We start from the raw sequence: 26,773 nt of genomic DNA, 5'->3' as shown, positions 1-26,773 counted from the left end.
ACTCTATAATAAAGAATTGTGAAGTGAGCCGCCACGTGATCCAGTAGAGGCCATGAGGCGGGGTAGTTGAGGGACCTACGCTGGGTGGAGTCACCCTGTGGAAGGAACTTTCAGCTGAGATCTGAAGGATAAGGAGGTACAGCCTAGTCAAAAGCAATGGGGAAGGTTCTAGCACTGGGAAGAGCAGGGACTGGGGCCCTGAGGTTGGGAAGAGCATGTTTAAGAACACTAAGAAAAGCCAGGGCGGAAGGAAAGAAGTCAGAGACCAAACTGAAGAGTTGGGAAGGGCCCAATCAAGCAGGGCCTTGTAGACCACCGTGTGGATTTCGTATTCTATTCTGATACCAAAAGTTCACTCATTTGCACACCATTTTCATGATTGTCACAATCAAGTTGCTCTTAAATCACCCAGGAAGACATCAAATTGCCTCTTAACAAGGTCAGTGGAGATCCAGGTTCTTTCCACCTTCCCAGTCTCTGACCATCATAAATTACACAATCGAGTTTCCCACATTGGAGAAAATCGCAGGGGTCAGCACATCGGGAGAGCAATACATGAGCCTTGCCCTGAGAAAACCTCCTTCCAATCATGGCATTTCCCCTGCCAGGTAAGTATCCATTCTGCCATCCTTAACGTGTCCTCATGCTCATCGTGTCGGGGTCACACTATGGTTGCTATAGTTCCAAGGCTTCATGTATCTTTCTCAGGGGGAAGCAAGGGAAGGGACAGCTCTGGCCACATCTGTTCTAAACTGACCTGATGGGTTGGCAGTCTGAACTGAGACCTGATTCTGTCTGGAAATTCCAGACCCAGCTTAGATCCTAAAGGATGAGGCCTTGGATTCACAGAGCTGTGTTGAAGGAAAAGGCCCTGACCTCTGGGCCCTTCCTGATTTAAGGATTCTTGAGACAATCTGGGACCAGCCATGGAGCACCCTGCTTCTGGGCTCCCACACTGTTAGCACCAGACAAATCCTCAGACTCTCTTCCCCTGCCCATTGAGCAGAGGCAGGAGAGGGGCAGGAAGTGGACAGAGGTCACACAGCAGATGGGGACATTGCTCTCTCTCCCCTACACCACCCCCACCTGCTAGTCACCTCACTCTCCTCTAACTCTCCTCCCAACTCCCCCCAAGCACCTTTCATGACACCGGTTCTCTGGATCCAGGGAAGGAAACCCTGTGCAGATATTAGCATGATCACAAGAGAACCAAGAAGGCAAATCCACAAAGGCTGCCATCACCACATCCTCAACATCACTGTCATTGTTGTAATATTCCCCAAAGCCCTAAAGAGAAGACGCTGGTGTCTTGGGTTACCTGCACCACAGCCAACTCCTAATTTTTCATGGGATGATTTAGTAAAGCCTTCCCAAGCAGTGGGAATCACAGATTCATAACATCTGCTCATTTGTTGCTTCAATCCACTGAGAAGCCACTATAAGATGAGGCTGTGGCTCTGCAGACAGCAGACTCGATGCAAATCCCAGCCCAAGCCCTCACAAGCTGAGTGACCTCAAACATGGCATTTTCACTACTTTGTGCCCAGTTTTCTCATTAGTAAAATGGGAATGATGATAACACCTACCTGAAAGATTTGTTGGGATGATTAAAAGATCATGCATGCGAAATGTTAGAGTGTCCAGCAGACTTAGCTAATGGTAAGCAGCAAATATTTCCTGAGCACCACGCAGCAGGGCAGCTACCCCTCCTATCCCTTCTCCCCTTTCTCTACAGTAAAAGAATTTTCAGCATTTACTTGGGAAAATGTAGCCTGTATTTCCCTGAATAAAAACTACATTTTCCAGATTCGGCCAGGCACAGTGGCTCGCGCCTGTAATCCTAGCACTTCAGGAGGCCGAGGAGGGTGGATCACGAGGTCAGGAGATCAAGACCATCCTGGCTAACACAGTGAAATCCCGTCTCTACTAAAAATACAAAAAATTAGCTGGTCATGGTGGCGGGCACCTGTAGTCCTACTCGGGAGGCTGAGGCAGGAGAATGGCGTGAACCTGGGAGGTGGAGCTTGCAGTGAGCCGAGATTGTGCCACTGCACTCCAGCCTGGGCGACAGAGCAAGACTCCATCTCAAAAAAAAAAACCAACATTTTCCAGATTCCCTTGTAGCTGGGTTTGGCCACATGGTTAAGGTCTGGCCAGTAAGCTGTGAGAGACTCCTGAGTTGTGTCCTTCAAGGGATGGGCTTGCCTTTTCTTTCTCTCTCTCTTTTTTTTTTTTTGAGTCGGGGTCTCGCTCTGTCACCCAGGCTGGAGTGCTATGGTGTGATCACAGCTCACTGCAGCCTCGACCTCTTCGGCTCAAGCAATTTTCCCATCTCAGCCTCCCAAGTAGCTGGGACTACAGGCACACACCACCATGCCTGGCTAACTTTTTAAAAAATTTTTTGTAGAGACAGGGTCTTGCCATGTTGCCCAGGTTGGTCTTGAACTCCTGGACTCAAGCGATCCTCCTGCCTTGGCCTCCCAAAGTGCTGGAATTATAGGTGTGAGCCACTGCACCTGGCCTATGCCTTTTATTGCCTCCTGCCTACCTCCTGCTGTTTGGAATGTGAAAGCAAGACTGGAGCTCTACCTTGGACTATGAAAAACAAGGACCTCACCTAAGGGATAGTAGAATGGAAAGACAGAAGCAGATGGATCCCACATTTCTGTGGGGCCCCCTTACCATCTCTGAACTTCCTACATATGGACTTCAATGAGACAGATAAACTTCTAGCATGTCGAAGCCTCTTTTACTTTGGGTTTCCATTGCATACATCCAAACCTTAGCCATAACTAATAGCACCTACTCTGTGCCAGGCATCACATGCTGGTTTGTCTCAATCAGTATCCCCAGAGGCCAGCATGAAAGAAGAAAGGTAGACTTACAGGCCAAAGTCACAGAACTAGCAAGTGGCCAGGGAAGAGCAGTCCTTGATCTGGACCCGTCACTGGAGGATCCAGGCCACAGGTCTGTGGTAGCTGCATTCCTAGTTTCTACTGAAAACCACAGGACACAAATGTGCCTGGGTTTGAATCCTGCTCTGATGCTTACAATGCTGTGTGACCTTAAGCAATTGGTTTCCTAACTCTGAACATAATCTTATCTTACGGTTTAGTTGGAAGGCTTAAATAAGACAGAGATGATAGTGATAATGTGCCTGGCACATTGTGGGTGCTAAATAAATGTCACAGCCACTTTGGGACAAGTCCCAGTGGCCACCCAGGGGAACTGGGAGAAAAACAAAGGAAGACAAGGACCTGTGAGACAAAGGGAAGGAGGGACAAGGCTGGGGGGAGGGTCTTACTCCTTCACTTCCACCCATCCTGGCCTGTGGCGAAGGACGTCCATGAGTGTGTTCATGAGGGTGGTCTTGAACCGGATCGATGCTCTCTGCTCTCTGCAAGACAAGGCAATGAACATTTGCTCAGGATCAATGATTTTCCTAGGATGGCGCAAGGAGAGGAAAAAAGGAGGAAGAGAAGTCAAGTTCCATACCTGGAAAGTTCCACACTGTATTTCAGAATTTAGCATTAGAGCATGATAACACTTAACATAATCAGATTGAGAATTACAGAATCTTCAAATCATTGAAAAATAACAATCATTGTATCCAAGCCTACTATGTGCCAGGCATGGTCTGGTTGCTTTCCATGTGCTATGACTAATCCTTACATGAAATGATAAGTATTTGCAAAGCCCTCTCCTGGCAATCATCTGGGAAGATGAAGCAGATGTACTTTTTCCTATTCCTCCTACTGATACAACTGAAAACTCAAGATACTATCTATAAAACAAATATAAGACTGAAAGATAGAGAAGAAGGCAGACTGGCTGGAGATTTCAGGACCACGGGAACTACATGGTGGTGAATTCCCTGGGTTTCCTTTTTGTCTCATATAGTTCAGATATGGAGATGAAAAGCCACCAACCCAGAAATGCCAATGGGCATAGACGACAAAAGCTTCGACAAAAGCACCCCGTCCTAGCCAAAGGACCAAGAAAGGAGCGGCCTAGCCAGACAGAGGACTTGGGCAATCACTGCTCTACTCCAGCCGGACCCCCAAGAACACATCTGTGGCCCACTCCCAGTGATGCCAGGAAAGGCCGAGTAGGGAGTCCAGACTTCCCCTGAGTTTGCAGCAGGGCACCCAACACCCCTGCTCGGTGCTGTCAGAGAAGGCCACAGACAGAGCCAGGCTTTCATCCCTGCCAGGCGGTAATGAGCCTCCCACCCCCACTGCAGCAGTGGAGACCATGTGTGGAGCCAGGACCCCACACCCCAATCTGGCCATAATGAAGTGCCCCTCCCACTCTGGGGTGATGTTAAAGGGGGCCTAGAGGAGAGCTGGAAATCAATAAAATCAAAAACAGAAAAACATTATAGCAAATCAGTAAAATAAAAGGCAAGTTCTCTGGAAAGATCAATAAAATCTACAAACCTATTTGTCAGCAAGACTGACAAAGGAAAGACTCAACTACCCAATATGAGGACTGAATCAGAGGCTACCGCTATGGAGCCCACAGGTATCACAGCCACAATAAGGAAATGCTACTAACAGCTCTACACACCTACATTTGACAGCTTAGATGAAATGGAACAATTCCTCAAAAAGCACAATTACTACAACTCATCCAATATGAAATAGATAATTTGAATAGCTCTATAGCTATTAAGGAAATTGAATTCATAATTCAAAACCTCCCAAAAAAGAAATCTCCAGGCTCAGTGGTTTCACTGGAGAATTTCCCCAAATATTTGAAGAAGGATTAACACCAATCCTACACAATCTCTTCCAGAAAATAGAAGAGGAGGGAGAATTTCCAAATTCATTTTGCCAAGCTAGTATTAACCTGATATCAAAACCAAAGACAGTACACAAGAAGTAAACCACAGACCAATATCCCTTATGAATGTAGATGGAAAAATCCTTAACAAAATGCAATCAAATAGAATTCAGCAATATATAAAAAGGACTATACACCATAACCAAGCGGAGTTTATTCCAGTAGGCAAGGCTGGTTCAATATTCAAAAATTAATCAATGAGCCAGGCATGGTGTCTCACGCCTGTAATCCTAACCCTTTGGGAGGCTGAGACAGGCAGATTACTTGAGGTCAGGAGTTCAAGACCAGCCTGGCCAACATTGTGAAATCCCATTTCTACTAAAAATACAAAAATGAGTCAGGCGTGGTGGTGGGCACCTGTAGTCCCAGCTACTCAGGAGGCTGAGGCAGGAGAATCACTTGAATTGGGGAGGCAGAGGTTGCAGTGAGCCGAGATAGCACCACTGCACTCCAGTGTGGGCGACAGAGAGAGACTGTCTCAAAAAAAAACAAAACAACAACAACAAAAATCAATGTAATCAGTCATATTAACAGACTAAAATGGAGAAATCACATGATTATATCAATTGATGCAGAAAAGGCATTTGACAAAAATTAAACACTCATTCATTTAAAAACTCTGAGAGGAACTTCGTCAACTTGATAAAAGCATCTTAAAAAAACTCGAGCTAACATTATAATTAGTGGTGTGTGAAAGTTGTCAGATTCAAAATGGAATCACTTGTGTCAAACCCTGGCAAAATAGGGCCAGGGGGCCGGGCGAGGTGGCTCACGCCTATAATCCCAGCTCTTTGGGAGGCCGAGGCGGGCAGATCATTTGAGGTCAGGAGCTGGAGACCAGCCTGACCAACATGGTGAAACCGCGTCTCTACTAAAAATACAAAAAAATCAGGCCGGGCGCAGTGGCTCATGCCTGTAATCATAGCACTCTGGGAGGCTGAGGCAGGCAGATCACCTGAGATCAGGAGTTCCAGACCAGCCTGGACAACATGGTGAAACCCCATCTCTACTAAAAATACAAACATTAGCCGGGCATGGTGGCTGGTGCCTGTAATCCCAGCTACTGGGGAGTCTGAGGCAGGAGAATCGCTTGAACCCGGGAGATGGAAGTTGCAGTGTGCCGAGACTGTGCCACTGCACTCCAGCCTGGGCAAGAGAGCGAGACCCTGTCTCAATAAATAAATAAATAAATAAATAAATAAATAAATAAATAAATACATGAATAACCTTACTGTTCCAGAAGTCAGAGGGACTGAAATGGGTTGGCAGGGCTGCATTCCTTTTGGAGGCTCTATGGGAGAATTTGTTTCCTTGCCTTTCCCAGCTTCTAGCCGGGCGTGGTGGCATGTGCCTGTAATCCCAGCTACCCGGGAGGCTGAGGCAGGAGAATCGTTGGAACCTGGGAAGCAGAGCCTGCAGTGAGCCGAGATCACGCCACTGCTCTCCAGCCTGAGTGATAGAACAAGACTCCATCTCAAAAAAAAAAAAAAAAAAAAAATTAGCCAGGCATGGGGGTGTGCACCTGTAGTCCCAGCTACTCAGAAGGCTGAGGCAGGAGAATCGCATGAACTTGGGAGGCAGAGGTTGCAGTCAGCCAAGATCCCGCCACTGCACTCCAGCCCGGGCGACAGAGTGAGACTCCATCTCAAAAAATAAAAAGTAAAAAAATAAAAATACAGAGCCAGGAAAGGTCATGAAGGGAGGAGTCTCATGCATGATTTGCCAGATAATAAGAACTTTCACAAGAACATTTTCCAAACCACAGCTTCCCACATGAGACAAGAGTACTGCTAACAGCACAAGGGCAGCTAGCAGCTAACACAGGAACACTAGCCTGACATGGTTTCTCAGGCCCAATCCAAAACTGCAAGGGCCTAACAAGAACTCCGAGACTCCAAGTCCTACCTAGCAACTACTGACACTCACCAATCTGCTACCGAACTCGCCAGCTCTCATAAAAAACGCTGCTAGCGCCAATGAACTTTCTTTTGAAACAACTTACGTAAATCTCCTCTTTCCCCAAGAGAACCCTAAACTTTTCCTTTGTTCTCAGACGTGCTGGGGGCCGCCCTAGTCTATGTGGACATCCTGGATTGCAGTTCTACTTCTTGTATATTATTCCCAAATAAAACCTTTTTACTTGGAGATTTGTCTCTATTTTTTTATGTTGATGGATGAAAAACTGGAGTTGGAGACCAGACTGGGCAACATAGTGAGACATTGTCTCTAAAAATAAAAATAAATTAAACAATAATCAGCACTGCAGCCCCACATAGCTCAAATACTAACAAGCTCAAGACGGCAGTGAAGGAGGTTGGATTGGAGTACACGCAATTTAATTAAAGCTGCAGCCCAACCCATGTTCAACTCAGCTTTAGGAGGAATCTGAATGATCAGCCCCTAAACCTGCTAGTCAGAGGAAGGAGCTCACATACTCTATAAAGTGTGTGTACGTATGTGTGTGTGTGTGTGTATATATATATATATGTATATATATATAAAGTGTGTGTATGTATGTGTATATATGTATATGTATATAAAGACTAAAAAATTATTGTATATAATTGTTTTTCATACACAATATCCAGAGTGCAGTTCTAAAAATATAACACATGCAATAGCAAAGCAGGGAAATGTAATACATAATCAAGAGGAAAAAGAGCCAACTGAAATAAACCCATAAATGACCCAGTTATCAGAATCATTAGAGAAGAAATTTAAAAATTATTATAAATATGTTATAGGATTTATGGGAAAAGATGGATACAATGTGTGAATAGATGAGTTATTGCAGAAAAGAACCAAATGGCCAAGTGGCTCATACCTGTAATCCCAATACTTTGGGAGGCTGAGGTGGCAGGATCACCCAGGAGTTCAAGACCAGCCTGTGCAACACAGTGAGACCCCATTTCTACACAAAGTTTTAAAATTAGCCAGGCATGGTGGTACGTGCCTGTAGTCCCAGCTACCTGGGGAGCTGAGGTGGGAGGATCACTTGAGCCCAGGAGGTTAAAGCTGCAGTGAGCCATGATCGCACCACTGCACTCCAGCCTGTGTGACAGAGCAAGACCCTGTCTCAAAAAAAAAAAAAAAAAAGAACCAAATGGAAATTCTAGAAGGGAAAACTATAATATCTGAAATTGAAAGTTCAATGGATGTGCTTAACAAGAGACTAGGCATTGAGAAGGAAAAACCATACATTTGAAAACAGTCTAATTGAAATTGTTCAAATTGAATTAGAGAAAAAATTTATACATGAACAGAACCTCAGTGACTCGTGAGATAATATCAAGCAGTCTAACATACATATAACTGAAGTTCAAGAAAGAGATGGGGAAGAGATAGGACAGAAAATATTTTTTGAAGAAATGATGGCTAAAAAATTTTCCAAATTTGATTAAATTATCAACTCACAGATCCAAGATGCTCAATTAACCCCAAGCAAGACAGACACAACGTAAACTACACCCAGGTAAACCATAGTCAAATTGCTGAAAAACAGAACAGTCTTAAAAAAAAAAAAAAAGCCTGAGGAAAAAAGACACATCGCATAGGGGGGTGAGGGTGGTGGAGAGTGGGAGTGGAAGACAAGAACAGCTGACTTTGGCTAGGCGCAGTGGCTTACGCCTGTAATCCCAGCACTTTGGGAGGCTGAGGCAAGCGGATCACCTGAGGCCAGGAGTTCGAGACCAGCCTAACAAACATGGAGAAATCTGGTCTCCACTAAAAATACAAAAATTAGCCAGGCGTAGTGGCGGGTACCTGTAATCCCAGCTATTCAGGAGGCTGAGGCAGAAGAATCCCTTGAACCTGGGAGGTGGAGGTTGCAGTGAGCCGAGATTGCACCATTGCACTCCAGCCTAGGCGACAGAGCAAGACTCCGTCTCAAAAAAAAAAAAAAAAAAGAACAGCTGACTTCACATCAGAAACAACATAAGCCTGAAGACAAAGGAATATCATCTTTCAAGTGCTTAAAGAAAAAAAGATCAACCTCGAATTCTATATCCAGTAAAACTTTACTTAAAATATGACAGTGAAATAAAGACATTTTCAAATAAATAAAAGCTGAGAGAATTTATTGCCAACAGATCCACACTATAAGAAACACTAAAGAACGTTCCTCGGGCTGCAGGAAAATTATACCAGATGGAAATTCAGAAGGAATGATGAGTGGGGTAAATATGGAATACTTTCTTCCATGTCTTAATTAAAAAAAAAAAATTCAAGTAGCTATTTAAAGCAAATATAGTGAGAATGTAATGAAGGGTTTATAACATATTTACAAGTAAATATATGACAAAAATAGCAGCACAAAGGATCAGAGGGGAGCAAACAGAAGTGTGTTGCTGTAGGGTTCTTAGTTTTGCATGAAGTGGTGTAATTATGCTTCAAGGTAGACTGTGATAAGGTAAGGATGCATATTGTAATCCCCTAGAGCCATAGGTTGTGAAGTGTGGTCTCAAGTATTCCTCAGGGTCCCCAACTCTTTTTCAAGGGTACACAAATCTTCCCTTTTCCAAATACTATCTTTGTGAGGCTAGATTTCTTCCTGTCCTTCGACCAAAACAATCTATCACAGCAGATTGAACACAGAAGATCTGGAAAGTCAAATGTTTTCTAATAAGCCAGACGTTAAAGAGAGTCACAAAAATGTAAAACGACTACTACTCATCTCAGTACATTTTGGTGGGGAAATATAACTATAACTCACAAAAATGTTGGGCCGAACACAGTGGCTCACACCTGTAAACCCAGAGCTTTGGGAGGCCGAAGCAGGTGGATCACTTGAGGTCAGGGGTTCCAGACCAGCCTGGCCAACATGGTGGCCGTCTCTACTAAAAATACAGAAATTAGCCAGGCGTGATGGCCTGTAATCCCAGCTACTTGGGAGGCTGAGGCACGAGAATCACTTGAACCCAGGAGGCAGAGTTTGCAGTGAGCTGAGATCACACCAGTGCACTCCAGCCTGGGTGACAGAGTGAGACCCTGTCTCAAAAAAAAAAAAAAAAGTTTATGCTACCATGTAATGAGTATTTTTTTGCTTTTTAAATGAATTAATAAGTATTTAAAAAATTTATCGGCTTAGGCCAGGCATGGTGGCTCATGCCCGTAATCCCAGCACTTTGGGAGGCCAAGGCGCGTGGATCACCTGAGGTCAGGAGTTCAAAACCAGCCTGGCCAACATGGTGAAACCCCATCTGTACTAAAAATACAAAAATTAGCTAGATGTGGTGGTGCATGCCTGTAATCCCAGCTACTCGGGAGGCCGAGGCAGGAGAATTGCTTGAACCCCAGAGACGGAGATTGCAGTGAGCCAAGATCACACCACTGCACTCCAGCCTGGGCGACAGAGTGAGACTCCATCTCAAAAATAAAATAAAATAAAATTTATCAGCTTAAATTTTTAATATGGTACACATTGTTAGATGTATGCCACATATACAAAAGTCAATTGGGTTCACAATTATTTTTAAGTTGTAAAGGGACCCACCCTGAGCTTAAACTTTTAGAACCACTGCTCTAAAGTAACCATTTAAAATATCAAATAGGCTGGGCATGGTGGCTCATGCCTGTAATCCCAGCACTTTGGGAGGCCAAGGTGGGAGGATCACTTGAGCCCTGGAATTTGAGACCAGCCAGAGCAACATGGCAAGACCTCATCTCTACAAATAATATGAAAAAAAAAAAGATAAAATAAGGAGGTTTAGCTAAAAGTCAATAGAGGAGACAACATGAACTACTAAAAATATATGCAATAGACCCGAAATGACAAAGAGATACAATTTCAAAATCCATCAGTTTGCAGAAAATATTAAAAATCAGACAAATACCAAATATTCACAAGAATGTGGAGAAATGACAATTATCTTACAATGCTGATGGGGTGCACATTGGACATACCTTTGGAGAGCAATTTGGCATATTACAAAGATCAAGGACTATGTCACACACATCAGACTGGCAAAAATCTAAAGGTCCAAGTTTTGGCGACAATGGGATACAATGGAAACTCCTCCTCTGCTGGTAGAACACACTTTGCAGGGTCACCGGGCAGTTTTTAGTAAAGTCGAATATGCACGTACCCTAAACTCAGCAACCTGTCCTAGCTCTATACCCTGGGTTTGTACTCTGCATTTCTACCAGGAAACACGTGAGCAAGGATGCTTATATGTAATTGTTAATATTTTTTATAGAAATAACCTGTGGCACACACTGTTGGTGGTCCACCCATATCCCTTTGGCATTCACCACTCCTGTGCATGCAAATCAAAGAGCTTCCCACTGCCAGCACCTTCGATGCTACCTGAGGGTTTTCCCTGGCCCCCGGAGTCTGCTCAGCCAGCATGTGGAGCAGATCGGAAGCACCAGAGTGAACTGACCCTCTGCCAACAGCATACAACCAGTGACGACTGGAGTTGGTGGATAAATCCGCTAAGTCTCTCATCTCTCACTTAGGATAAGTCTGCAGTGCATTCTACGTTCTCCCAGGAATTCCCCGGGGGATTCAGCCCACTGTCCGCAGCAATTACCTGTCAATGATGCACCTTTTACTGGTTTCTCTCCTTAGCTGTCTTATTTCCCCACTTCCCTGTCAGTGCTCACTGGAATTACCTTCCAAATAAACCACTTGCTCTCACATCCTTCCCTCAGGGTCAGTTTCTAGTGAAACCAATACTTCATAAGTGCCTTTCCACAGGAAGATGGGTAAATAACGTGCGATACACAATGAAACAGAGGTAGCAGTTAAAATGCATTCAGAGCTACAGGTGCCAATGTGGATAAACACCAAACATATCATTTTGTGTGACAAAAGCAGGGTGCAGAATAGTAATAACAGTACAACGACACTTACATAACTTGTATTCCTAGCTACTCATGCAGTTGGGGTGGCCATGTGACACAATTCTAGTCAATAAGATAGAAACATAAGATTGCTAGAAAGGGTAAGTTCCTGGGAAAGTTTTGCTCTTTTGATGAAAGAAAGAGAGAAAAGAAGGAAAGAAAGAAAGAAAGAGAGAGAGAGAGAGAGAGAAAGGAAGGAAGGAAGGAAGGAAGAGAAAGAAAGAAAGAAAGAAAGGAAGGAAGGAAGGAAGAGAAAGAAAGAAAGAAAGAAAGGAAGGAAGGAAGGAAGGAAGGAAGGAAGGAAGGAAGGAAGGAGGGAAGGAAGAGAAAGAAAGAGATGTGGCTTGATTCTTCCCTCCCCTCTTCTTCCTGTCCTGATCATGACATGAAGGCTGGAGCTGTAGTGGCCATTTGGTCTCCATGAGGAAGAGGTCAAGACAATCATGAAGGCTCATGCCTGTAATCCCAACACTTTGGGAGGCCGAGGTGGGATGATCACTTGAGGCCAGGTGTTGGAGACCAGACTGGGCAACATAGTGAGACCTCATAACTACAAAAAAAAAAAAAAATTAAAAAAATTAGCTAGGCCGGGCACAGTGGCTCACACCTGTAACCCCAGCATTTGGGAGGCCAAGGCAGGTGGATCACAAGATCAGGAGTTTGAGACCAGTCTGGCCAATATGGTGAAACTCCGTCTCTACTAAAAATACAAAAATTAGCCAGGTGTGGTGATGGGTGCCTGTAGTCCCAGCTACTAGGGAGGCTGAGGCAGGAGAATCACTTGAACCCGGGAGGCAGAGGTTGTAGTGAGCTGAGATCACGCCACTGCACTCCAGCCTGGGCAACAGAGCAAGAGTCTAAAAAAAAAAAAAAAAAAAATTAGCCAGGTACACTGGCATGAGCCTGTAGTCTCAGCTACTCAGAAGGCTGAGATGGGAGGATTGCATGAGCCTGGGAGATCAAGGCTGCAGTGAGCCATGATCGCACCACTGCACTCCAGCCAACAGAGTGAGACTCCGTCTCAAAAAAAGAAAAAAAAAGGCAATCATGAAGACGCTGGCTCTGACATTATTGAACCACTGTACCAGCACTCCAGACTCTTTTTCTTCACTCTTTGTGAATAAAATAAATACAATTTGTTTAAGCTACTATTATGAGTTTTCTCTTACTGGTAGTGGAACACATATCTATATGTGCCCTCAATAAGGCACATAAATAAAAAATATTTTATGGTAAATATGTGTGTGTGTGTGTGTGTGTGTGTGCCTTTATAAAATAAGTAGATGGGGCCTTGATATGGTTTGGATGTTTGTCCCCTCCAAATCTCAAGTTAAAATGTGATTCTCAATGTTGAAAGTGGGGCCTGGTGGGAGGTGGTTGGATCCTGAAAATGGATCCCTCATGAATGGTTTGGCAACATCCCCTTGGTGACAAGTGAGTTTTCACTCAGTTCATGGGAGATCTGGTTGTTTAAAAGAGCCTGGGACCTCTCCCTTGTTCCCACTCTTGCCGTGTGACATGCCTGCTCCCCCTTTGCCTTCCACCATGATTGTAAGCTCCCTGAGGCCTCACCAGAAGCTGAGCAGATGCTGGTGCCATGCTTGTACAGCCTGTAGAAACATGAGCCAATTACACCTCTTTTCTTTATAAATTACTCAGTCTCAATTAGCCAGGCGTGGTGGCGGGCACCTGTAATTTCAGCTACTCGGGAGGCTGAGGCAGCAGAATCGCTTGAACCCGGGAGGCAGAGGTTGCAGTGAGCCGAGATCAGGCCATTGCACTCCAGCCTGGGCAACAAGAGCGAAACTCTGTCTCAAAATAAATAAATAAATAAAAAGTCTCAGGTATTCCTTTATAGCAATGCAAAAACAGCCTAACACAGGCCTGTTAAGTGCTCTTTGTTTTGTTAAGGTGGGCATGTATGTTTAGGGCCAGGATCCAGAACATTGCTGAGTTGCACTACATAAGAGAGTGAGAGATTTGAAGTTGGTGGGATAGTCAGTATGGAGAGAAAGAAGGCAAAGAAGATGGGCACTGCATGAGAGAAGCATCTCAAATCACACATGCCCTCCTCAGTGGTAGTATAGCCAGGAGGGACTTTAGAAAGAACAAAAATATCTGGCTGGGCGTGGTGGCTCACGCCTGTAATCCCAACACTTTGGGAGGCCGAGGCAGGCAGATCACCTGAGGTCGGGAGTTCGAGACCAGCCTGACCAACATGGAGAAATCCTGTCTCTACTAAAAATACAAAATTAGCTGGTCATGGTGGCGCATACCTGTAATCCCAGCTACTCGGGAGGCTGAGGCAGGAGAATCACTTGAACCCGAGAGGCAGAGTTTGCCATCAGCTGAGATTGTGCCATTGCACTCCAGTCTGGGTAACAAGAGCGAAACTCAAAAAAGAAGAGAAGAGAAGAGAAGAGGAGAGGAGAGGAGAGGAGAGGAGAGGAGATATCTAATGAACCAGAGAATAAACTATCTAAAACATTTGCTATGTAAACTACCTCCTCTAACTCCCCACAAAAATCTTCAGTAAAGTCTACGTTGCTCACTCCTCCTTTGTGCAAGTGGATTCTCTTTAGGAGATCCAAAGGGGTGCTGGGTTTGGCATGCAGGTTGTTCATGCAGAGTGAAGCAGAAGATCAGAGCACAGCTGACATGCAAGTTATCAAGTCATCACAGGGTTGTTGAAGGAGGCAGGAGAGACCAAAGTTAGGCAGTGGGCCCTGGAGTCCAACAAGCTCTGCCCCTAACTGATCATGTGATCTTGAGCAAGTCACTTAGCCTTTTTGAGCTTCCGTTTCTCCATCTGTAAAATGGACACAATAGTAGTATCTACTTCAAATGGTTGTGGTCAGGATTCAATGAGCTAATACAGGTAAAGTGACAGGCCCAGAGCCTGGCACATGGTAAGTGCTCAATAATGGTTTAGCATTACTCCTTCTACTATCATTTTCATTATAATTGTTGAAGTAGAAAAGGGAGAGAGGGATTGAAAAGGGGAGGGACGGAGAGAAGTTGGTTGCGCTGTGATTGTTGGATTGGATGGGACCACTCACCGCTCTTTTCCCTTTGACAATCCATGGCCCTTGTAATTTTGGTTCTGCAATGAGGAAAGGAAAAGGATGTAACTGGTTTTGTATATCTGCCCTGTTTTCCCAGGTTAACTTACTGCAGATATTAAAATGCCCAAACCGTCAGACTCAACAATGCCTAGGTTCTGAGACACGAAGGTCCAGCCTGATCAAGTTCCCACTGGCCACCATGTCCCCAGCAAATGGACCAGAATTTATCTGCTGTGAATGAACTCCCAAGTATCCAAGGTACCACCTTACTGCAGGTTTGCTCCACAGGTATGACCAGTATAGCAAATGCCTGGTTTTCAGTACTCCAAAGGTCAGCCCTGAACCCCAGTTTTGAAAGCTCAGTTCAATACACTCTGTGAGAAGAATCTGAGCTTTTGTTGTTGTTGTTGAGATGGAGTCTCGCTCTGTCACCCAGGCTGGAGTGCAGTGGTGTAATCTCAGCTCTCTGCAACTTCCACCTCCCGGGTTCAAGTGATTCTCCTGCCTCAGCCTCCCTAGTAGCTGGAATTACAGGCACCCACCACCACACCCAGCCAATTTTGTATTTTTAATAGAGATGGGGTTTCGCCATGTTGGCCAGGCTTGTCTGGAACTCCTGACCTCAGGTGATCCACCCACCTCAGCCTCCCAAAGTGCTGGAATTACAGGTGTGAGCCACCATACCCAGCAGATCTGGACTTTTTACTCTTAACTTGGAATGTTTGATTAAATTGAGGATCCCAGAAGGGGCTAGGTCAAAGACTCAGAGCAATGTTCATTCCTTTCACCCCAATTGGACCTTTCAAATCCTCAATGGGTGGTGGGTATTTTTTCACTTCAACCATGTCCAAAACAGCTTGGCCCTCTGTCCTGGGAAGACCAATTCCTAAGGCACGTATGAAGAGAGAAATCGAAATTGGTCCTGTGCAAGATGACATTTGTAGCTGGGACAGACCTGCCATCTACATTCATTTTCTATTGCTGGGTAACAAATTACCACAAAATCAGTGGCTTAAAATGATGGGAATCCATTATCTCAGTTTCCATGAGCCAGGAGCGTGGGCATGACTTAGCTGCATCATCGGCTCAGCTCTCACAAGACCACAGTCAAGGTGATGGCTGGGGTTATGGCTCTCATCTGGCGTGTGGGGTCCCCTTCCAAGCTCATTCAGGTTGTAGGCAGAATTCAGTTGCCTAGGGTTGTAGGACGGAGGTCCCTGTTTACTTGCTAGCTGTCTGCTGGGAACTGCTCTCAGCTCCTAGAGGCTGCCTGCAGCTCCCTGCAGTGTGGCCCCCACAGGCACTTCACAACATGCAAATTTGTTTTCCTCCAGGCCACATGGAGCACGTCCCTCTGACTTCCAATCCTCCCCTCTCCAAGTCACCTATGATGGAGTCTTAAGTAATGGAAGGTAACCACCATAGTAATCACACCATCAAATTCACAGACTCCTCCATGCTCAAGGAGAGAGAATTGTACAAGGCATGTACTCTAGGGAGTGGGAATCTTGGGGCCCATCTGAGAATTCTGCTTAGCACACCAGCCTACCCCTCAAAGAGCGGCGGAGAGGAGTGGAGGAAACTGCTTTACAAAACTGGCAGAAGCAAGCCCCACTGAAACACAGTGAAATCTTGTTCCATTCTTCCATTCAAGCCCTTCCAACTCCCCCAACACTAGTCAAGCTGTCCTTGTCTTTTTGTATTTTATCTTTAATCCTCTCTCATGCTTTCAATTCCATTTTCCATATGTTTATCCAGTTGCTCCAGAGCCTTTGGTTAAAAAAATTTTCCTCTCCTCATTGAATTGCATTGGCACGTCTGTCACAATTCAATTGACCATGCGTATGTGGATCTATCTCGATACTGTGTTTTGTTCTATTTACTTGTCTATCCTTATGTCACTATCATATTGGCTTAATTACTGCTGTAGCTTTCTGGTAAATCTTGAAGTCAGGTAGAGTAAATTCTGATTTCAAGATTGTCTTTGCAATTAGGGGTCCTTTGCACTTCAACATAAATTTCAGAATTGGCTTGCCAATTTCTACGAAAAAACATGTTGAGATTTTGACTGGGATTGCATTGAATCTACAGATATTTTCAGGAAGTGACATTATAAAGTACGGAGCCTTCCAATCCATGAATAATATGGTCTCTCCATTAATTTAAATCTTTTAAAAATTTTTTTCTATTTTCTAGTTTTCAGTATAGCAGCCTTGTACATTTTTAATTAAATTCATTCATAGGTATTTGATTTTATGATGCTATTGGATACAGTATTTTTAAATTTCGTTTTCTACCTGATGATAGTAAATTGTAATAAGCAGAAAAAGGCCACCTCCAAAGATGTCCATGTCCTGATCCCTAGAACGCAAGGGGGATTTAAAATTGCAGATGGAATTAAGGATGCTAATCAAAGAACCTTAAAATAGAAAGATTATTTTGTATTTTTTGGGCAGGCCCAATGTAATCATAAGGATCCTTAAATGTGGAAGAAGGCAGAGTCAATGTCAGAGTGTCAGAGTCACACAATGTGAGAAGAACTGCCGTTGAACATGAAAGGGGACCATGAGACAGCCTCCAGAAACTAGAAAAGGGGTTTCTCTCCTAGAGCCTCCAGATATGAAAGCAGCCCTGCTAACACCTTGATTTTAGCCCAGCGAGACCCCTTTCAGACTTCTGATCTCATGAACTGTAAGATAGGGACCAGGTTCGGTGGCTCACACCTGTAATCCCAGCACTTTGGGAGGCCGAAGCAGGCAGATCATTTGAGGTCAGGAGTTCAAGACCAGCCTGGCCAACATGGTGAAACCCCATCTCTACTAAAAATTACAAAAATTAGCTGGGCATGGTGGCACACACCTATAATCCCAGCTAATCAGGAGGCTGAGGCAGGAGAATCACTTGAACCCAGGAGGCGGAGGTTGCAGTGAGCTGAGATTGCGCCACTGCACTCCAGCCTGGGTGACAGAGTGAGACTCCATCTCAAAAAAAAAATAAATAAATAATAACTATAAGGTAATAAGTTAGTGTTTTAAAAAGCCATTGAATTGGTGACAATTTGTTAAAGCAGACATTGGAAACTGATACATATATAGAAGTATAACTGATTTTGTACATTGACCTTGTATTTGATGCCCTTGCTGAATGATTAGTTCTGGTAGTTTGTAAATCCTTTGAGTTTTCTCTGGATACAATGATGTCATCTGTGAATAAAGGCAGACTTACTTACTTCTTTCTTTTCAATATTTATGCTTTTTATTTCTTTTTCTTGCTTTATTGCACTGGTGAAAACTCTGGTTTGTACAAAGTTGACTAAAAGTGGTAAGAGCTGACATCCTTATCTTGCTCCTGATCACAAGAGGAATGCATTCTCTATTTCAGCTTTTAAGAATGATATTGGCTGTAGGTTCCTATAGTTTCCTGTACTATATTGAGTAAATTTCCTACTATTCCCTGGTTTTCTGAGGGTTTATCATGAACAGGCTTTTTTTTTTTTAACTTATTTAAAACATCTTTTCTTATGTAATTATGCAATTATATAATTCATTTAAAACATCTTTTATTATGTAATTATTATGTAATTTGACCATTATAGGAGTCAAAAATGTTTGACTCAGAGATGTTTAACATTTACATCTGCCTGGGCTCCCAAGAACAGTAAACTTTATGGTAACATTTTATTAAGCATTTCTCAGATTAGCCTGAGGACTCATCTAAGATTAAGAATTCTTGCTGGGCACAGTGGCTCAGGCCTGTAATCCCAGCACTTTGGGAGACTGAGGCAGGTGGATCACGAGGTCAGGAGTTCAAGGCCAGCCTGGTCAACATGGTGAAATCCTGTCTCTACTAAAAATACAAAAATTAGCCAGGCATGGTGGCGAGAAACTGTAATCCCAGCTACTTGGGAGGCTGAGGCAAAAGAATCGCTTGAACCCAGGAGGTGGAGCTTGCAGTAAGCTGAGATTGTGCCATTGCACTCTAGCCTGGGTGATGGCAAGACTCTGTCTCAAAAAAAAAAAAGAAAGAAAGAATTCTCAGGAGAAAGGTTTTTTCCCTGCACTGAAGCTGACTAGCTTCCTAGCTGTCTCCCACTGCTGAAGGGTAAATTGGTTCTAATTACACCTTTACTAAGGGTGGGGGTCTCTGAAGGGTCCAGCTTTATGGTGAGGTCTCAGTTCCAACTCCTTGCCCAGTGGGCCCCATGACACTCTCCAACTCCTGTTTGTGAGACAATCAATGTCTTCCCCAAGAGAAATGACGAATGAAGAATCAGTTAGTGACAATTCTGGTTTTTTATTTTCCTTCTTTGTGTGTGTGTGTTAGGGTGGGGGTTCCTTGGGGATTTTTCTTCTACCAATCCTTACCCCTCCACATAAACAGGTCAGCTATACAGTTCAAAGGATGTTTGTTACATTTTGCCCAGCAGTTTTAAGTGTGTTGTGTTAATAAGCTTTTCAAGAAATCTCATCTGTCATATTGCCTGAGATAGAAGTCCTATTACTATCTTGACCCAAAAAACAGCCCAGGGATATAAATACTTTCCCCAAACCACTAAAATAATGCATTTAGAAAAGACAAGGCTACAAGAGTTTTTTTTTTAAAAATTATCTTATTGAGAAAATGATTCAAAAGTGGCTTAGTTGCTTGTATGGGCTACAAACAGAGAACTTTAATTTTATTTCTCCTTGGTGCCATTCATAGAAGGTAGCACGAATGGCGCCAGTTGGTGTTGAGTCAAAAAGAGCATAGGCTCGTGACATTGCCACCTGCCTTCATTCCTGTCTCTATTCCTGGAGTCCTGCTCTGAGCTCCCTGGTAATACCTACCAGGTGGAGACAGCCATGCTGCAACCAGTTTGCCACACCAGCTTACCCAAGACTTTGATTATCTAACCAGAGATCAGCTTCATTGCTTAGCTGGTTCCACTAATCCCAGCTTCATTCCTGCCTGATCCAATTCCTCATTTCCCCTTAGCCTTCTGGAGAGTTCCCAGCACAACTCAGAGCTGAGGTCTTGGCGACCATAACCTTGAGGAGATGGGGTCAAAGGTTGGAACACGCGGTATTCTGACCTCTGGCCTTCTCTAGGCATATTTTTGTGAGGGTACACAAAGTATATCCTGGCATGTTCGCTTAAGGCTGACATGAACGTTCCTGCTCAAATAAGTTCATACTCCTATTTCCCCTGGGTCATTTGAAAGAAACCACAAAGTCCTAAGTCAATATACAGGAGACCTTTCTTTCCCTTTCCAACAACAAAAACAAAATTCATAGCGTCACAAAGAAGTAGTCCACTATTTTTTTCCTTCATCCAACATGGTCTGCTACACCCATGTCTATACTATATTCACAGTGTAGACTGCTAAGAGTTTGTGCATTCTTCAGCAACCTGCAGTTCGTCCTTCCTTTCAAAGGAATCAGTCGGGTTCAAGGGAAGGGACTATTTCAGTAGATGTTTGTTTTCTTTTTTTCTAACACTTTTATAAAGTGATATGCAGGAAGCTGAGGCAGGAGGATCACTAGAGCCCAAGAGGTTGAAGCTTCAGTGAGCCGTGTTCATGCCACTGCACTCCAGCCTGGGCAACAGAATGAGACACTGTCTCCAAAAAAAAAAAAAAAAAAAAAAAGTTATGTGTCCCAATCTGTGTATTTAAAGAGTATTAATTTTTAAAATTTGAGAGTTTGGTCATGATTAGCATAGTGGTAGTTGAGGTAGAGGAAAAAATAAATTCAAGACATATTTAGAAAGTTAAAGGAAGGAGGCTTTTATTGGATGTGGGATGTGAGGAAGATGGAGGAGTCAACAGTCCCAGTTTTTTAGCTGAGCATCTAGACAGGTAGTTCAATAGTCATTCAACATGTATCAACTGTAGTCAGCTCTGCTGAGGACCAGGAATACAGGGAAGAACAAGTCAGATTAGATCCCAGAGCAGCAGGGAAGACAGATGTTAAACAAATAGTCACATGAATAATGAATTGTAGTAAAAAGGCAAAGTTCAAGGCACTCTGAAAGCAGATAAACTCATTTTTTGTTGTGAGAGGGAATTAAAAGAAATAAGAGGTTGACCAGGTGCAGTGGTTCATGCCTGTAATCCCAGCACTTTGAGAGGCCAAGGCGGGAGATGGGTTTGAGGCCAAGAGTTCCAGTCAAGGCTGGGCAACATAGCAACATAACATAGAGACTCTTCTGTCTCTACACAAACTAAAAAAGAATTAGCTGAGCATGGTGGCACACACAGGTAATCCCAGCTACTTGGGAAGCAGAGGGAGGAAAATCGCTTGAGCCCAGGAAGTCGACTGAGCCAAGATAACACCACTGCACTCCCTCCTGAGCAACCAAGTAAGACCTTGTCTCAAAAAAAAAAAAAAAAAAGGAAAGAAAGAAGAGAAATGAAGGTGCCATTCATGAATGAGAGCTGGGATTAAGAAGATGGAGGCTGGGCGCCGTGGCTCACGCCTGTAATCCTAGCACTTTGGGAGGCCGAGGCGGGCAGATCACGAGGTCAAGAGATCGAGACCTGGCCAACATGGTGAAACCCTGTCTCTACTAAAAATACAAAAATTAGCTGGGCGTGGTGGCGAGCGCCTGTAGTCCCAGCTACTCAGGAGGCTGAGGCAGGAGAATCGCTTGAACCCGGGAGGCAGAGGCTGCAGTGAGCTGAGATAGCGCCACTGCACTCCAACCTGGCGACACAGTGAGACTCCGTCTCAAAAAAAAAAAAAAAAGTCGGTTGGGGTGGGGAGAGCTGAATTTTACTGTAATTCATTTTCCCTCTTGGACTTTCATTTTTCCCATTCTTAAAATGGGAGAGTTGGTCTGTGCCCTCTTGGAGGGCAGAGGTTTGTCTGATTCACCTGTGTCCCTTGGTCGGCACTGAGCTTGGCTTGGAAAAGACACTAATTAGCGTTGTTTTGAATGGATGAATAAACGGATGGATGGATGGATGGACGGATGGACGGATGGACGGGCAGGCGGGTTTCGCCAAGTCAGGAAATCTGAAATTCTGAGGTTCAACTTCTCCTGGGGTCACGGAGCTTAGAGTCCCACTGTTGTGTAAACTTCCCGCCAGCTGGCCGGGCTCGCGGGACGTGCGCAGCAGCTTGGGCGGCGCGGTGCATGCCGGGACTTGTAGTCTTTCCTCTGAGTTCCTCGGCTTTTTTTCTTCCTGTTTTCGGAATTCCTCCGCGAGAACAACCCACCCCGCCCCCCCGCCCCACCCCTACCCATTCCGCGAGGAACACCCATCCCCAACCGATTTTGAATCCCGCTGCTGCTTTCCTCCCTTTTTCTAGGGACGATAAAAGCATCTGGGTCAGGTCGACTCCTACCTTCGGTCGCGACATAACGCGATTCGCCAGGGGCCAGATCCAAACCGCCACCGCGCGCCTCGCGTGCTTATGCGTCCCGTTGCCAAGGCGACAGACAGGCGCCTGGATCCGCCGCTCTGATTGGATGAGCCAAGGGCATGCTCTCGGCGGAGTGCGCAGACTCTGGTCCACCAGAACCTCTGGAGGCTCTTGGGCGTCCTGGCAGCCTAGGTCCCCCGACTTCCTCAACCTTTCTTTCCCAGCCTCGCCTCTGCGCGACCCTGGGGCAGTTCGTTCAGAGGCTGGCTCCCTCTGCCCCACGCCGCCTCCAACTGCACTTTCCTTAAACTGGGAGCGCTGCATCTGAAAAGCTGTCAGCTTTCGGTAAATGTAATGGTACTGAGTTTCCTTACTTAACGAAGTTACTAAGTCACCTGGTCAGTTGGTCAGTCGGTAACGCGGCCAGTCGCCTCTGCTATCCCAGCCGCTTTCTAATCTTAAGGTCTATAGCCTCACCAACATTAGATGTTGTCCATCTTTTTCCTTTTAGTGATTACAGTGATCGCTCATTGTAGTTTTTTTGTTTGTTTGTTTGAGACGGAGTCTCGCTGTGTCGCCCAGGTTGGAGTGCATTGGCGCAATCTCGGCTCACTGCAGCCTCTGCCTCCTGGGCTCAAGTGATCCTCCTGCTTCAGCCTCCCGAGTAGCTGGGATTACAGGTGCATGCCACCATGCCTGAGTAATTTTTGTATTTTTAGTAAAGACAGGGTTTCACCATGTTGCCCAGGCTGGTCTCGAACTCCTGACCTCATGATCCACCTGCCTCGACCTCCAAAAGTGCTGGGATTACAGGCGTGAGCCACTGCACCCGGCCAGCTCATTGAAGTTTTAAAAGTACTGAGGGGTTGACTGGGAAGGACATGAAGGAACTTTCTGGAGTGATGGGGATTTCCATCCCTTAATAAAGATGTGGGTTACATGAGTATATGCATTTGTCAAAATTGACTAAACTGAAAACTTAAGATCTACGCATTTCATTATTTGAATGCATAGATCTTATTAGATCTATAGATAATATATATAAGATATATATAAGAAAGAGACAAAGTTATCATTTGCAGATGGCATGAGAGTTTAATTGTTCAGAGTCCTTGGTTACAAAAAACTATCTTTGATTAACTGAAATAGAAATGGAATTCATTGGTAGGATATTGAATGAGTCACAGAGTTGTTGGAAATCAGAATTTAAAAATGGGGAAGGAATTCAGGGAGTCTATCTGATCAAAATTATGGTCAAAATCAGAGTTTGCAGAAACTTTGATTGGGGTGCCATTTCTGATTATTACTGGACATCCCACACCACTACTGGCAAGACTGCTGCAAATAGTACTGGATGCTGTTGCTGGTACTAGCACCTCTGCTCAATAGATACCACTACTAGTACTGGAATTGGCCAAATGAATACTCAACAGACACCTGCTTTGTTGTACTATTTGCTTCAGATTTAAAGTCCACAAACAGCTTTAGCTGCCAGGACTAGAGTACCTGCCTCTTCTAGCTTCATACAGTAGTAGTGTGGAAGATGCTGCTAGTTGCCTACAGAATATCCATTCTTCCCCTCTGAAATAGATGTCCATCAGAACTGTCTGCATTTAAAAATCCAAGATAATCTACAGAGTATTAGAACAAATAAAAGGGTTTTTTTAAAAAAAAAATCAATCCAAAAATGACTCACTGTGTATTGAATTTCTATATACCAACCATAGCTGATTGGAAACTACAATAAAAATATATAGCAACAGAAATATAAGATATGTAGAAACAGATCTAATAAAGTATATGAAAGACATTAAACCACAAATTCTTATGCTTCTACTCTGTGTCCTGCTCTGTTCTTGACTCTAAAAATATAGCAGAAAGGAAAACTGACAAAGCATTTTCCCTAATGGAGTTTATATTCTCATAGAGAAAATTATAAAATATTATTAAAGGACATCAAATAAATGCAATGATATACCATGTTCATGGATGGGAAGGCTCAATATCAGAAAGATGTGTATTTTCCCCAATCCAATCAGGATTTTTGAGAAATCTTGTCAAAATCAAAAGAACAATGTGTATATGTTGGGGCAAGGAGACACTTCTCTGCCTACCAAGCCAATGAGGAGTAGAGCTTCAAAACAGACACAGGAGAGAGAGAGTGTGTGTGTATACTTGATGTATAATAGAGGTGGCATTATAAATCACTGGGGAAAAAATAGAGGACTCAGTAAATGGCACTGAGAATTTACTTTCCATAGGGTTGAAAAATAGATGCCTAATTAAATGGATTAAATAAATATAACAAATATTTAAGACATATACATGTTATATTTATTATCTTGGGGTGGGAAAGGACTTCTTAGATAAACAATAATAATAAAGCACTATTCATAAAGGAAAAAGATGATCAGTTTAAATTTGACTACCTCAAAATTTAAACTGCCAGGCCGGGCGCGGTGGCTCACGCCTGTAATCTCAGCACTTCGGGAGGCCAAGGCAAGACAGATCACGAGGTCAACAGATTGAGACCTGGCCACTATGGTGAAACCCCGTCTCTACTAAGAATACAAAAATTAGCTGGGTGTGGTGGCACATGCCTGTAATCCCAGCTACTCGGGAGGCTGAGGCAGGAGAATCACTTGAACCCAGGAGGCGGAGGTTGCAGTGAGCCGAGATCATGCCACTGCACAAAAGACATGGTAAATCTGGTTAAAAGGTAAGCTACAGACTGGGAGGAAACACTTACAACATATATAACAAAGGATTGGTGCTCAAGGAACTCCTTCAGACCATTAAGGAAAAGATAACCCCACCCTCACCCCTACAAAAGAAAAGAAAAATGGGCAAAGGATATAAATAGGGAATTTTCAGCAGAAGAAACTCAAATGGCCAGTAAGCCAATTGAGAAATGTAAATAAAAATAATCGTATGATTTGAAATACATCAACTATACAAAAATAAAATATGTCAATGTTTTTCATGAGGTCAGATGTTAGTGAGGAATGTAAATAAAAATAATCGTATGATTTGAAATACATCAACTATACAAAAAATATGTCAATGTTTTTCATGAGGTCAGATGTTAGTGAGGACGTGGGGAAACGGGAGCCTTTACATGCTATTCACACCTTGGGAGGCAATTTGGCAATATCTCATAAAGTTGAAAATGCACACACCTTACAACCCAGATATTCCACTACTAGACGATATCTTATAGGCCCACATCTCCATGGAATACCTTTCATCTTGTAGTTAATGTGCAAGGTGACAACCTTCCTAAAGAAATTTTTACACCACTACATAGGTCATATGTATAAGGATGTTGTTTGCAATGTTCTTGATAACAGCAGAAAATACTAGAAACAATCTAAATATCCACTAGTAGGGTGATAGATGAATAAAATGGGATATATTCCTTTTTTCTTTCTTTCTTTTTGAGACGGAGTTTTGCTCTTGTCACCCAGGCTGGAGTGCAATGGTACGATCTTGGCTCACTGCAACCTCCACATTCCTGGGTTCAAGTGATTCTCCTGCCTCAGCCTCCCGAGTAGCTAGGATTACAGGGACCCACCACCATGCCCAGCTAATTTTTGTATTTCTAGTAGAGACGGTTTCGCCATGTTGGCCAGGCTGGTTTCGAACTCCTGACCTCAGGCAATCCACTGGCCTCAGCCTCCCAAAGTGCTGGGATTACAGGTGTGAGCCACCACACCCAGCCAAGATATTCTAATAATAAAATACCATACAGTGATAAGAATGATCCAGATTTATATCAGTATGTACATATCCCCAAAACCTATTGTTGAGTGAATAAAAGAAAGTTGTAGAATGAGAAATGTTTTTTAAAGGTTACAATTTGTGTTAATTATAAACACATATAAAAGTATATTTCATATTATTTTGTATGTATAGGTAGTAAGAGTTTAAAAACACAGACTCAAAAGATATGCACCATAGCCAATCCTCGTGAGTATAGTGGTGAGTATCCCTGCGTGTCAAAACATATGCACTAAATTTATGATACTAGTTGGGGAGAGAGTGAAGGAAGTGGGGAGAGAAAAGGGAACTTAACTACTTCAAGTTTATTTAGAATGTTTTTGTTTTATTTAAACAACACAATGGAAGAAAATAGGTCAAAATATCCTTACCTGGATTTAAGATTTTTTTCCCCAATGAAAAACACACAGGCCATAGCAATAATATGATAGAGGAAGTTTAGCATTCTTTTTGAATGCATAATAGTAGGATCTAAACAAGTCTAATAGGAGTCAGTAAAGACTTCCAGGAGGAAATGAGAGTTAGCTTGGTAAGGAGGATGGGAAGAGCATTCCAGGCAGAAAGAAGAGCATTAGGCGAAGTTGGAAGTCAGAGAAAGCAAAGCATGACACGGATCAGTAACTAGGAAAGAGTGGAGTAGAGGGGAGAGACGAGGTTTCCAAACCTGTTTGGTCTTGTTTCCTTTTTCACAGATGTGGAAACATAGCCCTAATGAAGGGAGTAGAGACAAGGGTTCCTACTCTGTCAACTGTTCCATGATAATAGTAATGCCAATGGTAATAATAATAATAATGTACTGTGTTCCAGTCTTTCTACTAGGTATTTGAAACATGTCCTCTCATTTATTGTTACTACAGACCTACAGAGGGTTTTTTTTCCTCCCTATTTCATAGA

General features: G+C 43.7%; 1 protein-coding gene, 1 long non-coding RNA gene and 1 pseudogene across 46 annotated transcripts in view; 1 reads left to right on the top strand and 2 right to left on the bottom strand.

The window, feature by feature from the left end:
• Nucleotides 1-16,959, top strand: part of LOC134809163 (uncharacterized) — a 38,058-nt gene extending 21,099 nt beyond the window's left edge. Inside the window, exons 2-3 of the long non-coding RNA XR_010154195.1 lie at nt 14,851-15,011; nt 16,088-16,959. This is a non-coding gene — a long non-coding RNA (uncharacterized LOC134809163). The remainder of the gene's footprint in view (nt 1-14,850; nt 15,012-16,087) is intronic.
• The window catches only part of TTLL9 (tubulin tyrosine ligase like 9), a 76,117-nt gene that overhangs the window by 44,892 nt on the left and 4,452 nt on the right, over nt 1-26,773 (bottom strand). For 10 of the 45 annotated variants that reach the window (XM_063802804.1, XM_009437026.4, XM_063802810.1 and 7 more), the window contains 2 exons: nt 14,748-14,791; nt 3,305-3,397 (listed from right to left, as the gene is read on the bottom strand). In XM_063802804.1, the coding sequence (XP_063658874.1) occupies nt 3,305-3,397; nt 14,748-14,791 (137 nt within the window). Of the gene's footprint in view, nt 1-3,304; nt 3,398-14,747; nt 14,792-17,050; nt 17,115-17,874; nt 17,957-22,081; nt 22,623-26,773 lie in introns of those variants that run through there. The other 35 variants (XM_054674315.2, XM_054674330.2, XM_054674331.2 and 32 more) reach the window with 17 other exon arrangements.
• Nucleotides 441-616, bottom strand: LOC112206605 (U1 spliceosomal RNA; annotated as a pseudogene).

This window comes from Pan troglodytes, chromosome 21, assembly GCF_028858775.2.
Source record: "Pan troglodytes isolate AG18354 chromosome 21, NHGRI_mPanTro3-v2.0_pri, whole genome shotgun sequence".
Lineage (NCBI taxonomy): Eukaryota > Metazoa > Chordata > Mammalia > Primates > Hominidae > Pan > Pan troglodytes.
The sequence above is the reverse complement of the archived record's forward strand: the minus strand, read 5'-3'. Positions and strand labels throughout refer to the sequence as shown.